This window comes from Magallana gigas, chromosome 7 (genome assembly GCF_963853765.1).
Source record: "Magallana gigas chromosome 7, xbMagGiga1.1, whole genome shotgun sequence".
Classification (NCBI taxonomy): Eukaryota; Metazoa; Mollusca; class Bivalvia; order Ostreida; family Ostreidae; genus Magallana; species Magallana gigas.
In genome coordinates, this window is record NC_088859.1 from 2,008,832 (window position 1) to 2,023,788 (window position 14,957).

At 33.6% G+C, this 14,957-nt stretch overlaps 2 protein-coding genes across 6 annotated transcripts; both read left to right on the forward strand.

Annotated features, from left to right (window-relative positions):
* The first annotated feature begins 1,999 nt into the window (after positions 1 to 1,999).
* On the forward strand, positions 2,000 to 2,410 carry LOC105329604 (protein C19orf12 homolog). The gene has a single exon (XM_066067710.1). The coding sequence runs from the start codon at positions 2,000 to 2,002 to the stop codon at positions 2,408 to 2,410; it is 411 nt and encodes a 136-aa protein (XP_065923782.1).
* A 4,367-nt stretch (positions 2,411 to 6,777) lies between these two features.
* On the forward strand, positions 6,778 to 10,187 carry LOC105329605 (uncharacterized). Of its 5 annotated transcripts, none has more exons than XM_066067225.1 (2): positions 6,778 to 6,926; positions 9,228 to 10,187. In XM_066067225.1, the coding sequence occupies exon 2, from the start codon at positions 9,228 to 9,230 to the stop codon at positions 9,663 to 9,665; it is 438 nt and encodes a 145-aa protein (XP_065923297.1). In that variant the 5' UTR covers positions 6,778 to 6,926; the 3' UTR covers positions 9,666 to 10,187. The 5 variants fall into 5 exon arrangements, with proteins under 5 accessions (XP_065923297.1, XP_011429208.2, XP_065923298.1 ...); XM_011430906.4 differs by lacking the exon at positions 6,778 to 6,926 and adding an exon at positions 7,246 to 7,451; XM_066067226.1 differs by lacking the exon at positions 6,778 to 6,926 and adding an exon at positions 7,481 to 7,734.
* Positions 10,188 to 14,957: the final 4,770 nt, after the last annotated feature.

Consider the following 14,957-nt stretch of genomic DNA (forward strand, 5'->3'; position numbering starts at 1 on the left):
ATCGGGGATAATGAAAACAATACCGCCCTTTCTACTTCTACATAATAATCACCATGGTTAACAGTTCATGTAGTTTGATACAGTTATACATGTTCCATTTCCGTATATATCTCATTTAGAGATTAAAGGATTGTGTTATGTATAAATTCTTTAAAGATAGAATAGGTGATAGTCATCTGCTAAGCTTCTGAATGAGCCAATTAAAGTCTCAAATTCTTTAATTGATTAAAAACACCAAGCGAATCATTATAAAAACAAGAAGACGGTTATCGACAATGTACGGCAATAAAATCTTACAATTAACGTATACCAATTACGTCATTTTTGATGAAGGAAAAACATATTGTAAAAAAATGCGAATAATTAATAAAAGTTAAAAAGTTTTAAGTTAAAAGTAAATGAAATAACTTATAATATTGTTTATTTCTAAAGAAGGAGCGAACGGGGTTCAAGGCGAACGATTATTTGGGCGAACGATAATTAGAGCGAAGGGACCTAGAGCGAACGGACTAAGGCGAACATGTGGATAGGGCAAACGCACCCGATACCATTCAAACCCTAGATCTGCTACAAAAGCCAGGATTGATATGGTTTAACTATAGAATTATCCACAGGATATTAGGTACTAACAAAATACAATATGTACTACACATGTAAAATTAAAAATTCCCCTCTATGTTCAATATGTTTTTTTAGAACCAGAAACAATTACACATATCTTCTTTTATTTCTCAGATATGGTTGTTAATGTCTGATTGGATTTTTAGAAAGTCTGGTGAAAGAATTGTATTCGATGCCAAAAGTGTTATTTTTGGTTTTCCAGAAAAGAAATACATAGCTATAAACTTAATCATCATGTTAGTTAAGAGACATTTTTTTTAGTAAATCCAGAAAAACTGCTAATATTGCATTTGAGAATATTGTGAAATATTTACAAAATTACTATTCTTTAGAGAAACCAATGTTGGAAAATAGAATTTTACCAAAAAGAAATTGTCAAGATGGGCATGCCTCTTTGATTTGGCATAATATGTAGTAAGACCTTATCATGTATAATTTTTATATTTACTTTCCCAACTTGTGTGTGAGTGGTGTGGTGTGAATGGGTGGTATAGATGTATTTGTATTGAAAATGAATAAAAAGAAAGAAAAAAAAGTTTTTAAATCGATTTTAGATGCCTTTACAAGTATAAACTTTAATTTATATCTGATTGTTTGTTTCTCATATTTACAACTTTTCCCACCTTCCATCTAATTACTGTCAATTCATGCCAAACATTAACCAGTGTAAAGTTCTTGCCTCCCTTCCATCAATATTTTGATATGTTTTATAATGGTGTGACTGTTAAAGCAAGCAGAGCTAGCAGGAAGTACACAACTGTAGTTCTAATAAGACATTTTTTAATTCATCAATACGTATACTACATATATACCTACCATATGCAATATTAAATTTAATCTATATGACAGTTAACCATGGACATTGTGTGTAACCTCCCTTTATCTTATTAAATCCATTAAAGAATTTTAAAAACTATGGGATCACAGTTTACATTGAAAAAGTGAGTACCTGTACCTATTACATGTAACACAGATGCTTCATCCATCGTTAACTTTATCACTTGAAATATAGCATGAGATTACTGTTGTGTCATACACAAAATTTCTTTTGCTTTGTTTATGTTTCTCAACAGAATATGAAGCAATGGAGGTGTGTAAAAGCGCTCTTGACTCTCACTTAAGCTTGTGCTTTACTCAAAACTTGTCTGCAAACCTCACTGAACCATGAATTATGACTTAAATGTCAGCCCTTTTGGCATAGCACTAGGGAGTCAGAAGGCATGCTGGGATGCTGCCAAAAAATTCCTCATGAATCTGTAGGTTACAGTTAAGAGTCAAACTTAAGACTGTGAGAATGCTGAATCTATCTTGCTATCATATGAAAATAATTATTTTGATTCTGTTTGTCTTGCAGCAGTAAAGGATAAAGAGAAAAAAAATGGCTGGTGTCTTGGGAATGGCTTTCATTCCCTACTACAACCAGTTAATGACCATCCTTGAAACTAATGATGAACTCAAGAAAAGTGCAAAGGGGATCTTCAAGCAGATGGCCTGGGCTGCTGGAGGGACCGCAGTGGGAGGGGTTTTACTAGGACCCCCAGGGGCCATGATTGGGGGAGTAGCCGGCTCCTTTGTAGGATATATGTGTTCAGATGAGTACACAGCAATGATCAAAGTGTTAAAAAATCTCAATGATCAAGACAAGGCAAAGGTAGTGAAGGCTGTGCAGGAACTGGTGGGGAGCTCTTCTATCGAGGCACTTACTCGATTCATTGGAAACCAGGTCCAGAGAGATCTGTTCCTCAAAGTTCTACACGAGGTGGTCGGGAATATTCAAAAAGGAGGCTAAGTCAGCCAGAATAAACATTACTGTCATAACAATCTCTTCTTATGAACAAAATGTAGGATTAAGGATTTTTTCATCTAGTTTATAACCTTGATTCTATGATTACATGTATTTATTACATGATTTATTTTTAATTTATTGAAGTGAAGTAATATATACCCTAAATCTGACAATCCTGTGATAGCTTGTACATAACACCAGCCATTCCAGCACCCCCATTCTATTCACATCTAAATATCTACCACTGAATACCAAAGTCAGTGCCTTGTTTTTACATGGTTACTTTTACAGATGGTACTTTTGTTTTATATTTTATACTGTATTTCTTATGTTTTTGTTGGGGGGGGGGGGGTCATTCCTTAAAGACATTAAAAGGATGCAAAAGGAAGCTTAAAAATATTCAAATTTTTATTATGTTTCTTTTATTTCATAGACATTGTATAAATACAGTTCCGATATACATTTGTATTAATTATATTCCCTGATTTTTTTTATTGAATTTCATGTACCGGTACTACCACAATAACCCGAAAATAGCAGTTTTACTGATAAACATTTCAACACTGGATCTTACATGTAATAGTATTTTACATGGCAATATCGGTATTATTGTGTTTATTTATTTTTTGATATGTTGATGTTTTGATTGTATCTCTCGGGAAAAAAAAAACTTATCTACATTTTATTTTATCTGTTACTGTGATGACTTGCGAAGTTTTGGAATGAATTCAAGATTGTTGTCAAGACAGAATTCCTTTCATAAAATTGTTACATACTTTTAAAAGTACATTAATTTGTCATCATTTGTTATGATTTAGATTTAACTCATTAACATAGTGCCTGTATATATCTTTATGACAGTGAGTTTGTAAATCTTTACATAGGCTGTACTCTCATTTTGTTGTTAAGTCAATTTTAATAAAGTGTATTTTCATAGTTAAGATTCAAAACCTTTGTTTTACTTTCAGTTAGGAACTATGCATACATGTATATGGATATTATTTATCATTTTCTTCTTTTATAGGAATTGAGTCTGACGTAATCATGAAATTTTCGTGAAGTTTTTTCTTTTCTTTTAGGTTACAGAAGATTTCGACCGATCGATAAACTGGCAATTATTAGATCATGTAGATTTTAGTCATGTCAGTTTCTATAGAGCAATTAATCAAAAACAGTTTGAATTCAACAAGGCACATTTACCTATTAAATTGATAAGAAAGTTGAGTTATTGTCCTTTCAAATTTTGGTTTGAGAATGTTTAGCGCATCATATAGGATAAAGTCAGACAGTCATGATAATAGGTATTTTGGAAATCATCATTTCATGCTAAGTATGCACCAGCAGTTATGCTGGCCAAAGGTTTTTTTTACTCATTTGCCATAAATTGTCAAACTGGTCATTTTATGGTATACAAATTTATGCGTAGGTACTGCTGTATAAACAGTTATTTTAGTCCAACCTTTTCTTTTCTTTTCTTTTTTGACCCGTTTACACTTGCAAAGGTTTCGTCCTGTCTTTAATTCGCACAGACGGTTGGAATATGACATATTATTAAGAAAATCATGTAAGAATTGCTTTGAATTGTCCAGTTAAAAATTCGCCCAATGACAAGGAGGGAGAAAGGGGAGAAATAAAACGGGGCGAATATTTCCATGTATACAGTATTTCAGTAAAATCAAAACATTTAGATGGATATTGGAAAATGGCAGAATAACAAAAAAAATATGAAGGAAAATAGGCATTACTATGTAATGGATAAATAACGAGATGGTGTTGAATAGTTTAGAGAAAACATTCCCTCCGAGGGCCGAAGGCCCGAGGAGGGGATGTTTTCTCTAAACTATTCAACACTATCGAGTTATTTATCTTACTTAAAAAAATTCCCCCATTTGAGCCTCTAAGAAGCTTTGACCCATTCATATATCCAACTGTGATGTCATACAAAAGTATAATTCCAGCAATACCATACACAATAGCCTAACCAAACACACCTTTTTAATCATGGACGAGTGAACAGGTGCGCAAGTTATAGAAAACCATATCGCTGTACTGAGCAGACATAGATTTAGAAGATGAATTTTTTAACGAAAAGTACACACTTGTACAATGTTTATAGAGATCCACAGTTCCTGGAAAGACATGGATACCGTTTGAATGAATGATATTTTAAACTTGCAAGGAGAAAGGAAAAATCAGAATTTTGACGTCAATTAACAGACGATGATTTATCTCAAAAAATTTATAGGAGTCTTATGAAGTCATAGTGCGACAATATTTCCTATATTGTTAAACTAATTAGAAGGAGTGATATTGTTCAAGGTTCAAAGAGGAAGTCTAAAAGTTTATGAAAGTGATTTATATGTGATCCCGAATCTATAAAAATTAAGAAAAGGAGATATTTCTGCAAAAAATTTATTCATGGCTTATCGGATATACATTTATGGATGACAAAATTCTGTTTTATAAATTTGGATTTATGTTGGAAATACACGTTTCAACATTTTTTCAGTTTTCTATGTTTAATGCCCAGTTGGATATTTGAATATCCAACTGATTGACGGTTGGATATTAAAAATATCCAACTCCTATCAGTTGGATATTTATATATCCAACACCTGCTGGTTGAATAGTGAAAATAAAAGTTGACTAAATACAATGGGTGACGTCATAGAAGTTTTTTAATTAATGATAATTTAATTTTTAAAGCTGAACACCGCTCGTAAATAGGCACCGTCACACAGGTACCTGGTATATAAACCCTTCGATTTCGTTACACCCGATTGCACATCTGAAACTCGTGGCCGACGTGTAGTGTTCCTTTCGTTGTCTTCGGATTTTTATGCATTTAATTGTTATTTATGTGCATATTATGTCTGTAAATAATGCAATGACCAGTTCATTTGATGTTAGTACTCTCCTGGTTTGAAAAAAGTGCGTAAAACTTGACAATTTCATCGCGACCGAGTAACATGGCGAGGCAAGATGTACGTCCACACAGGTGAGACCTCTACAGTGATATACTTTGAACTGTTAAGAGGTCTATGGCTTATATAGGGGTGTAGGAAGAGCGGTGCTGAAAGAGAAATATGGCGGACAGTGCCTATTTACGAGCGGTGTTCAGCTTTAATGTTATAAAAGCAAGAACACTGTTAGTTTAGAAAAGTTGGAGCTTGAGAACCGTATTACATGTACCTTATCAGAAGCAGACACAATTTGTAAAGGTATCCACATAAAATATTGGATCAAGCTTGTTCATTGCTTATATGAGTTTATTTATGCGTTTTGATACGTTAAGAATCATAATTTACAAACCTGTGTGTAGAAAATATCCTTTTGAAAAATGCGATGGCTTATTTTGCCAAATTAACAGTAAGGGGGCAAGCTAGTGTGAAGAGGCGGAAGAATCTTTTACTTGATTTTTTTTCTTTATTTGTTTAACGATTTAACAAATGCTACTTTTAACTTAAAAGTTTGACAGACTGTCTGTATATATGTTTTGAATATACCGTTTATAAAGGAGAGCTATTGGTACTTGTAGCAACATACTTGGGTAAAAGCAAAAGTTGCTCTGGTAAGCGATGTGACTTGTGGTACCCTTCGTTAATTTGACGTTGGAACAATTTATTTTAAAAGTTGGTTTCCAAAACTGGCGTGAAATGGCCAAGATCGACATACCTGTACCTTTCAGTTAGGCAGCTGGATGGTTTTCTCTTCTCATTTAATGAAAAGAGTTATTTCGTTCCAATTTCTGCGTCAGTAGATTGTTTCCTTGATTAAACTCACTGTCTTAGGCGAATTAGAAGACATGTTTACTAGTTTGGTAAATACACTTGTATTACTGTAATTCATTCCGATTTTATTTTCAAATGGATATCGGAAATGATATTTATTTTTTCAACTTTGCTTCATTTTAACTCTTCATCAACTTTTTTCTAAGACGTAACACTAACCATATTATTTATTACCACAGTATTTGTATATTCCATTAAAAAATATAATAAGTGTGACCCTATGACCGACAATTCTTTGTGTAAATTAGTTCAGGTATTAACATGACAGTGTCTTAGATGAAAACTTTTATGTGATATTATCTATAAAATTTAACTCGCCAAGCTTACTGGCGCGTTCGAAGTCAGCTATGATGGAAATGTGAAGTTCAACATATCATCGGGCAAGGGCGTTTGTCTTATGTCGCCAACTAAACAAAGAATAAAGGAAGAAAGAAATTCTATGCTAATTAATGCTGTAAAACAAATGACCTAATCTGCATATTGTGTTTATCGTGTCATGACAACACAACGAGGAATAACTGAAATATTTATGATAGCACGTCGTAATTAACTTTACGCAATATATTGGAGGACGCGCCAGATGAGTAGTTAATTTAATAGACAATCACCGTCCTATCAACCTGGGATATTTTATAATTCCGTGGGGTGGGAATTCTGTCTACACCATATATATTTCTCTAGTTTTATCTCTAAAGAGTTACTTATTAGTGGATGTGCAACAGGCGAAGGTAGGTAGCTCTCTCTCTCTCTCTCTCTCTCTCTCTCTCTCTCTCCCAGAATGTAAACAAACCACTGAAATTAATTTTATTTTATTTCATTGTGCGAACATCGTGTTATATGAAAACATTATGCAGACTAACAAGCCATTCATATCTAATAATGTCAACATTGACGATCAGTGTTTGATAATTCCGCCGACTCTGACAATGGGCCCGGTACCCGGGGTATCCCTGTTGATTAGCTTGACCATCCGGGTTACCTTGACGTGGAATCAATCAAAACAAAACCCATCAATCATGATTACATCAGAGATAAGCGCGCACCTGGCCGGGGGAAGCCTTTGTCCAGTACTTATAACAAAGTCAACAGATTATGCCGAACAATGACTGTTTGACCAGGGTGATATCTACAGATTAAACCCTCGATCAGACAATATACAATACATCATCATATCTCCGCAAACAATCCAGCATCAAACTCGGTTATTTAACATGAAAAATATTCTGAGGAAAAATTCGTTTTTCAGCAAACAGGTGAGACACACCCAATTTTAATTATGCGTCGAAGTATATAAATTATTTATTGATTTGTGATCTGACAGTAAGTGACGGGTGATCAGAGGATGTTCTGTCACCGATCACGGTTGAATGGGCAGATTATTGCTGTTATCTGAAATATAGAGAGGATTGAAAAAACGGCGCGTGTCGCATACTGTAAGTCAAAGGAAAAAGGGATTGCTTTCAACAGACCAAAATTGTACTGTGAGAACCTTAAGTTTACAAATTCATAAACATCGCATCAGGGACTTTACAGTAAGTATGTGCTCATATTTTTGTTGCTGATATTTTAGTTGAAGGAACAGACAAAAATCTTTGAAGGTGCAAAAACAACAAAAATAGGCTTGATCACTAGAGAAGTAACACCGAGAATTAATTTTAGATTAATTGATTTTTAAACAGCATAAATATCGTAAAAAGAAAGTTCGTCTAATTAATGTATGAAACATTTTTGTTTGTCTAAACTAAATATAAGACATAACGATGTATTTAGTTTTTGCGCTGTCACAAGTTTGATGATTTATTTAATTAGGAAACAACTTTTTGTGAATACAAAAGTAATCATTGAAAACATATAGTATAATCATGGAGCGCGTCAACAGAATGAAGCGTATAGACAAAGGAAGTTTGAATTAATGATGATTAATGCCAGAATCGTTCATAAGTGTTCAGGAACTCCACCCCACTGAACAGAATAAAATAGGAATAAGATGTCACAATATGCCGCTTAATTCTTAATTGACCTTTATAAGCAGTTCTTAGTGGCTGACTTCTGCTGAATTTATTAATGCGTATATAAAAGTATTTCTAATTTCCTTCGCCTAATTGGAATGTCTATTGTAATATGACTTTTACTTATACCTCAAAAAGAAAACGTGCAAATGCATGTTTATTAACTGGATTAGTGCATAAACATAGCGTTTTTGGAGTACAATATTTTTTGGATCTAGACACAGACTTATTATAGCTAGACCGCTGTGTATGTAAATCATAAATCTAATGTTTGAATTTATCGTATTTGCCAAATACAAACGTGGAACACGATAAATTCTTAACAATATGTTCAAAACATTCCTTTGAACTTTGACAAGCTTTATAATTGGTTAAATACATTGATTTTATGGATTTTTGACACGCAACAATACAAATCTGCGCCACAGAACAGCGGGTGGGGCTATTACGGGTCAAGCTTGGCGTTAGACAGGGTTACATCATTGTATATACCTGCTATTTGCCTTGTGTAAGAACTGTGGAGTTTTCGACCATTTTTATCCCCTCTATACAGTACTTTATAACGAGCGTGACTGAGTCTATAGAGGAGAGGACATCGGGTCGCGGCCCTCTCTGTGCAAGTTTAAATCACAGGTCAAAAGGTTACGGTCAATAGTACCGTCAATACATACAATGGCGGAGTGATATAACGTCGTCGTAATGTTTGAACGCTACGTAATAATAAATCTACTTGTATATTCCGCCTGTATTGACTCTGGTCAAATTAAGGGGCAGGGAAACAGTAAGGTATGCTGAGCCGTGTAAGAGGTAGGGTAAAGTCTGTGGCCAGTGTGTTGAGCTAGAGGTAGGAAAAGAGCTAGTGCCATCCATTTGGTGATGTTCCCTATACTTAGGTCGTACTGGATAGTACGACACGAAACCACAAAACCGGTCATGGTATGTGTAGACTTGTGTAGAACTGTAGCTAAATATTGGTTTATTTCAATATATAGCACTGACCCTGTTGATTTAACCTTGCAGATGATGAAGCAGTACCCATCCGGACTTCCGGACTCCGGTTGGATGAAGCCCGCAGTGGTGTTCGTGGACAACAACGACAGGTACGTCCGTCAGTGGCTGACAGACTGCGAAAAGTACAGCGTCCACAGTGTGAACAGTGAAACGGGCGCTCCCTCGTCCGTCTCCAGCCACATCTACTGTGAGGTGGAGGACGCTGACTTAAAAAGTGAGACAGAAATCCAGAGATGGTCAACATGGCGGACCAGAGTCAACGAACAGCTCATCAATAACGTGTTAGTGGTGGAACAACCGGAAGTGGAAAGTGACGCCAAAGAGAACGTGCCATCCAGCGCCAGTTGTTATCAGGAAGCGTCTAAAAGCATGCGTCGCTCGTCCACAGACTTGTCATTGCCGGATTTCACGGTGTACGGAATTCCACGAGCCCGGCTCGGAAAGTAAATCGTGACTTTTAATTAATTTCATTATTACTGATCCAACATTGTGAGTTGATTTTATAATAATTATGGTTGTTACAACGCATGTGCAATAACTACTGGTTCCATTTAGCTCTGCTTTATGGGCAAATCTTTGGTGACTAGTGCTTTCAAGACCGTGCCGCCCCATGTACAGTAAATAGGCTTGTGGGAAAACTGTTTCTATGGAATGGTTTCCTCCAAAGATGCCCAGTGTGAAAGTGTATTTATTTTCCCTCGAATATTTGGATCGTTTGTCATTTCATCTAAACATGTGACAAAAAACCCTATGTCCAGATCTGGATTAAAACCTTTCTTTAATTCTCGATCATGATAGCGGTTTTGAAATTCTAAATCCATTATCACAATCTTGTAGTGATTAAACGCATGTAATTTATTAATGTCTCTTAAGTCCATGTCATATCTTATCTAAAAGATAATCAATTAAGAGAAAATGTGTTTTGTTGAGATAAAACTAATAAAGTTTTACCTTGAGGATAGACGTAAACATGCGTCGTTCTTTATTGGTGTTTATCAAATACCCTTGTGAAAACTAGTTCCTTGTCGATGTGTTCAATATGGCTTGTTTCAACTCTAGAATTAATGTACACCTTTTCAGGAAGCGTGCTTTTCATTTCTAAAGGTTTACATGAAAGAAGATGGGTGAATAAGGCGTGTAAAATGCCCATGTGAGGAATGATTAGATACTGCAAAATTAAAATATCATTATAAATCTGATAATTTTCTTTTTAAATAATTTTAAAAAACAATGTATATTTAACGTAACATCGGTTTGTAACCCGTAAATATTTTAAATACTTGTAATAGGTTGATGCTTGTCAAAACCTCTAAATAGTGTCATTTTTATAACTTCAATGCCTTTCCTTTTATAGAGTGGGTCTGAGCTCCATATTTTTGTCATAGTCTAAATGCGGTTTAATGGAATTTAAACCGATTTTAATCAACAAAAATGTGGAGAGATGACCCACAATACTTTAAAAATGTCATTTTGTAGCCCAACAATTGAACGTTTTAGAAAAATAATACAAGTCCGTAAATTCGTGGCCAATGTCTCATATACCAATTAAACAACGCATTGTTGTTAATGAAATGGCTCAGTGGCTAGAGCACCAGACATTAGATAACTTTATAGAACTTGAGTTTTTTAGGTTGTGGGTTCAATACCACCAAAACTATAGGATTTATTATTTTTTTCTTATCTTTTTAAAAAATATTTCAAACTGAATATAGTAAGAAATTACCCATTTGTAAACTTGTATTACAACATATCAAATATATTTGATGACAAAAAACTAAATTTGAAATTGTATTTTACGACTAAACCAAATGGACAGATGCGCCATCTTATTCCACCATGTTTTTACATGTAATAGTATTAATAACTTATTTAACGAAATAAAATTAAACAAAAGGTAAGGGGGGGGGGGGTTAAAAACCAATCATCTGTAGAATTGTTTGATATTTCTCTGGCAACTGTGTCAAGTTTTAATTAGTTGGCGCAGTGGCTCCAATGAAGATGAACGTATGCTAAGGAAACGACGGCACAAAGAACAGAGGCCAGTGAGTCAAACTAATTTTGTTCTAATTCTAATGCAAACGACTTGTCAATGGCAGCCCACTGACCCAGGAAGAGTAAACATTTGTGACACCTCACCCTATTTCTCCATTGTACCCCTAATAAGAGGACATGGTCCTTCGTTAAACTAAATTATAGCCAAACGTTCTGTAACAGCTACTGCAGTATGCTTTCTCCACAGATTGAAAATGATCAAGTGGTTTGTTTGTTTGGTTTTTTTTTAAAGTAGATATCAGAAACATATAAAACTTGGAGTTTGAATACTGATTTACTGCTTTGATCATATATATATATATATATATATATATATATATATATATATATATATATATATATATATATATATATTATATATATATATATATATATATATATATATATATATATATATATATATATATATATATATATATATTATCCAAGATTTTCAACAACTTCTAGTACTTTATTCATTCATCAAGAAATTAGAGAGAGTATGCATACATTGTCTTTTCCCTTGATTGATACAAACAAAGAGCTATAGATAATATAAGTCAAACTTGGCCCACATAATCCGCAACTTTTTGAAGTGTTTCAGGTACATTAGATTGTTGTGTTAATATTCAGAAAAGTTTATATAAAATATATTTTGGCCCATTTATTTCATTTATTTGCACTCAATTGCAGTGTATTATAATTACGTCAAAAGTGACATAATTTTTATAATTCAATCAAAATCAGTGAAAATTTGACATTTTTCTAATCGTTTTTCGAATGGAAAATACAGAGCGATGATTTGAACAAGAACAAACTTTTTGTCACCTATAAGTACTGGATATATACATCTTTGGTAATAATATTTTGGTTGTTCAATCAATCGCTCAATGTTTTCTTTAAAAAAAACTGCTTCAAAATAAGCCGTTTATTAGCTGAAAATGCAAACTTTATGATGTCATATTTTTAAATTGTGGGCACTTTAATTTAAATTAAAGTTGTGAAAAAACTTCAAATGTATATATGTACAAAGAAAACAACAAAAAACAGTAAAATGACAATGTTCATTTAAGGGGGCCATTTAGACCCAAACCATGTTTAGTCCTTTCACTAAAATTCACATTTCTCCAATAAAACATGTACAAAACCATATATATATTGTAGAGAATGAGGGAACAGAAATGATATTCTTTAATTTACTTTTCCTTTTGAAATTTTCATTTGAAAGAAAACCTTTTTCTTTTCCCCTCTCAAAGACAAGCAAGTCTTGAACAGTTTTGAATTCCTTGTTCCTGTTTCCCCACATCCTTAAAATCGTTCTTTTGCTAACCATTTTTTGCTTATCCATTATCCAACCACTGAATGAGGATTCTGGCACCACTAGATGCCACGGATATTAGGATACAGTACTGGAGAGTAAAACAGTCGCCGAGTTAATAGGCGTGTTCTGTAAAGGACCAGAATTCTCCCCGCCAATATCTGAAGCAGTCCGCAGACACAGTTTTATCTTTTAAATTTAGTCCACAGACATAGTTTAATCTTCTTTTTTAAAATTAGACCACAGGCTACAGTTTAATCTTCTACAGTTCAGTCCACAGACATTAATTCAAACATTAAATTTAAGTTGTAAATACTTAATAAATTCAGATTTATTTTATTTTACGCCGACGATACCGTCACGATGGTGGAATCTGCGCATGACCTGCAAAATGCCCTCAACTAACATTATACATGTTGTTGTTGTGAATTTAACGATCACGATGGCATTCTCCAAAGGTGCAACATTCTAGAAAAAATACTATATAGATAAAGAAGCTATTGAAATATTAAAGAAAACAAACACTTGGGTGTTGTATTATCAAGAACTTGGTCCTAAAGCAAGAAAAGCGTTTGTGTGAACGTGCAGGCTCAAAAGGCCATGTTTGGTGTTACATAAGAAAAATTTGATTTGTTTGATAAGGTTGCTCGGTTCATCGGTTATTCTACAAGTTTTACTGTACGGCTGTAAACTTTGAGGTTTTGGAAATCAAGATATTATTGAATGTGCATGTACATTTGAATTTTTTAATCAATTCTTAATTTAAGATACCCAACACCAAACTTTATGTCATATGATGAAACAGGGCGCTATCCTGTGTATATTAATGTTTTTACAAGATTTACATACTGCGCAAAATTTCTCATACTTAGCCCTGAGAACAAAAACTGTAATATAGTGTACATATATTAATTTTCACTACATTTTAACGAACAAAAAAATAATCCGTGGATAGATTGTGTTTAAAGAAATTTGACCACGTGCGGGCTTCAATATGTCTGACAGAACCAAGATGTTGTCAATATATAATGGTTAACTGCTACTATAAATATGAACTAGATTAAAAGACCAATTTGTCCAAATATGGTCAAATGATATTAAATTGTTCTGCTAGAGGTCGTGTATATTCAAAACCTAATTTGGGCTTTGAGAAGTATCTCGATATTTTACCTGTAAAACAAAGAAAAAACTTAATTAAGTTCGTAAATCAAACCATCCCTGCAGTATACATGTTAACCTTCAGTGGTGAAATTAGATAGATTTAGAACCAAAAAGTGGTAGCATTGCGCACGGCATTTTCCGCGCATATTTCAAAGCACAGATTTACATGCATGTACATGTATATACCACACATATGTAGAAAGGGTTTCTGATTCGTAATTATGACTAACAATAACAATAAAAAATATAAAAATATTTTGAAATTTAGTAATATCAACACACGCAATTAAAAGGTGTGCCTGCATTTACCGTCAAATTGATAAAGCAAATTATGAGAAAAAAAAATCGTTGAATGGAGATTTTAGCAATCGCCTTTGTTCAGTAAAAAATAGGTAAAATAGCATGCAGGCAAAAGACTTATCGGTTATGGATTTTATTGTATTTTAGAATATTCGGCCTTAGAGAAAATGAGAAAATATATATAAACACGTGATATTGTAAAGGACCAAGAGTTTTAAAGTTCTCTGAACTTATGTCAAATCTCTAAGAAAATTGTGTGTATTTCAAATAGTTTCGAAGCTGTCAATTCCCCTTAATTATTTTTTTTCCTGTATGACAATGTATGCCTACCTCTGACCATTAATATTGTTGCTAACGCTGTATGTTGATAAGTTCCTCTTTTACCAAATTATTTGTTTATTTACAATTAAACACCAATTCATATGAAGACTAATGAGTACATAAATTCCACACATAATGTTTTTCCCGGATTTTTTGGCTTAATGGGAACTATGAAGAAAACTAGACATTTTCTTGACATTCCGAAATCACATGGAAAGTAATCCGAATACCTAACCAGTTCTAGTATATATTAAGTTTAATATTATTTTAAAGCATGGGGTCAAAAACATACATGTACATGTAAATGACCGAAACTATGGTCATTCCTGATTCATTTGTCAGACATGAGAAAACTTATTTTTGTTAATATTTCAAAGAAAATATCATTACGGGTATTCATTGTTTTTATCTAATATCATAGCTCGGATACACCTACTATTTGACACTTTATGTATTTTTTGTTAAGTAATCTACCTCAGGCTGTGTGTCAGCTGTCCTCCTGGATGTGCCCTGGATTATGTAAATCCAGCTGCTCTTCAAATTCTATATCGGGTAGAGTTGCCATTGGTTTTTTTTTCAGTCTTGATTTTCTGTAACTTTTTTTATTG

Excerpts from the sequence above, each read along its gene's own strand:
- LOC105329605 (XM_011430905.4), top strand. The coding sequence starts at position 9,084 with ATGTTCCCTATACTTAGGTCGTACTGGATAGTACGACACGAAACCACA. Across the intron at positions 9,144-9,227 it reads AAACCACAAAACCGGTCATG|ATGATGAAGCAGTACCCATC; the intron begins GTATGTGTAGAC and ends TTAACCTTGCAG.
- LOC105329604 (XM_066067710.1), top strand. The coding sequence starts at position 2,000 with ATGGCTGGTGTCTTGGGAATGGCTTTCATTCCCTACTACAACCAGTTA.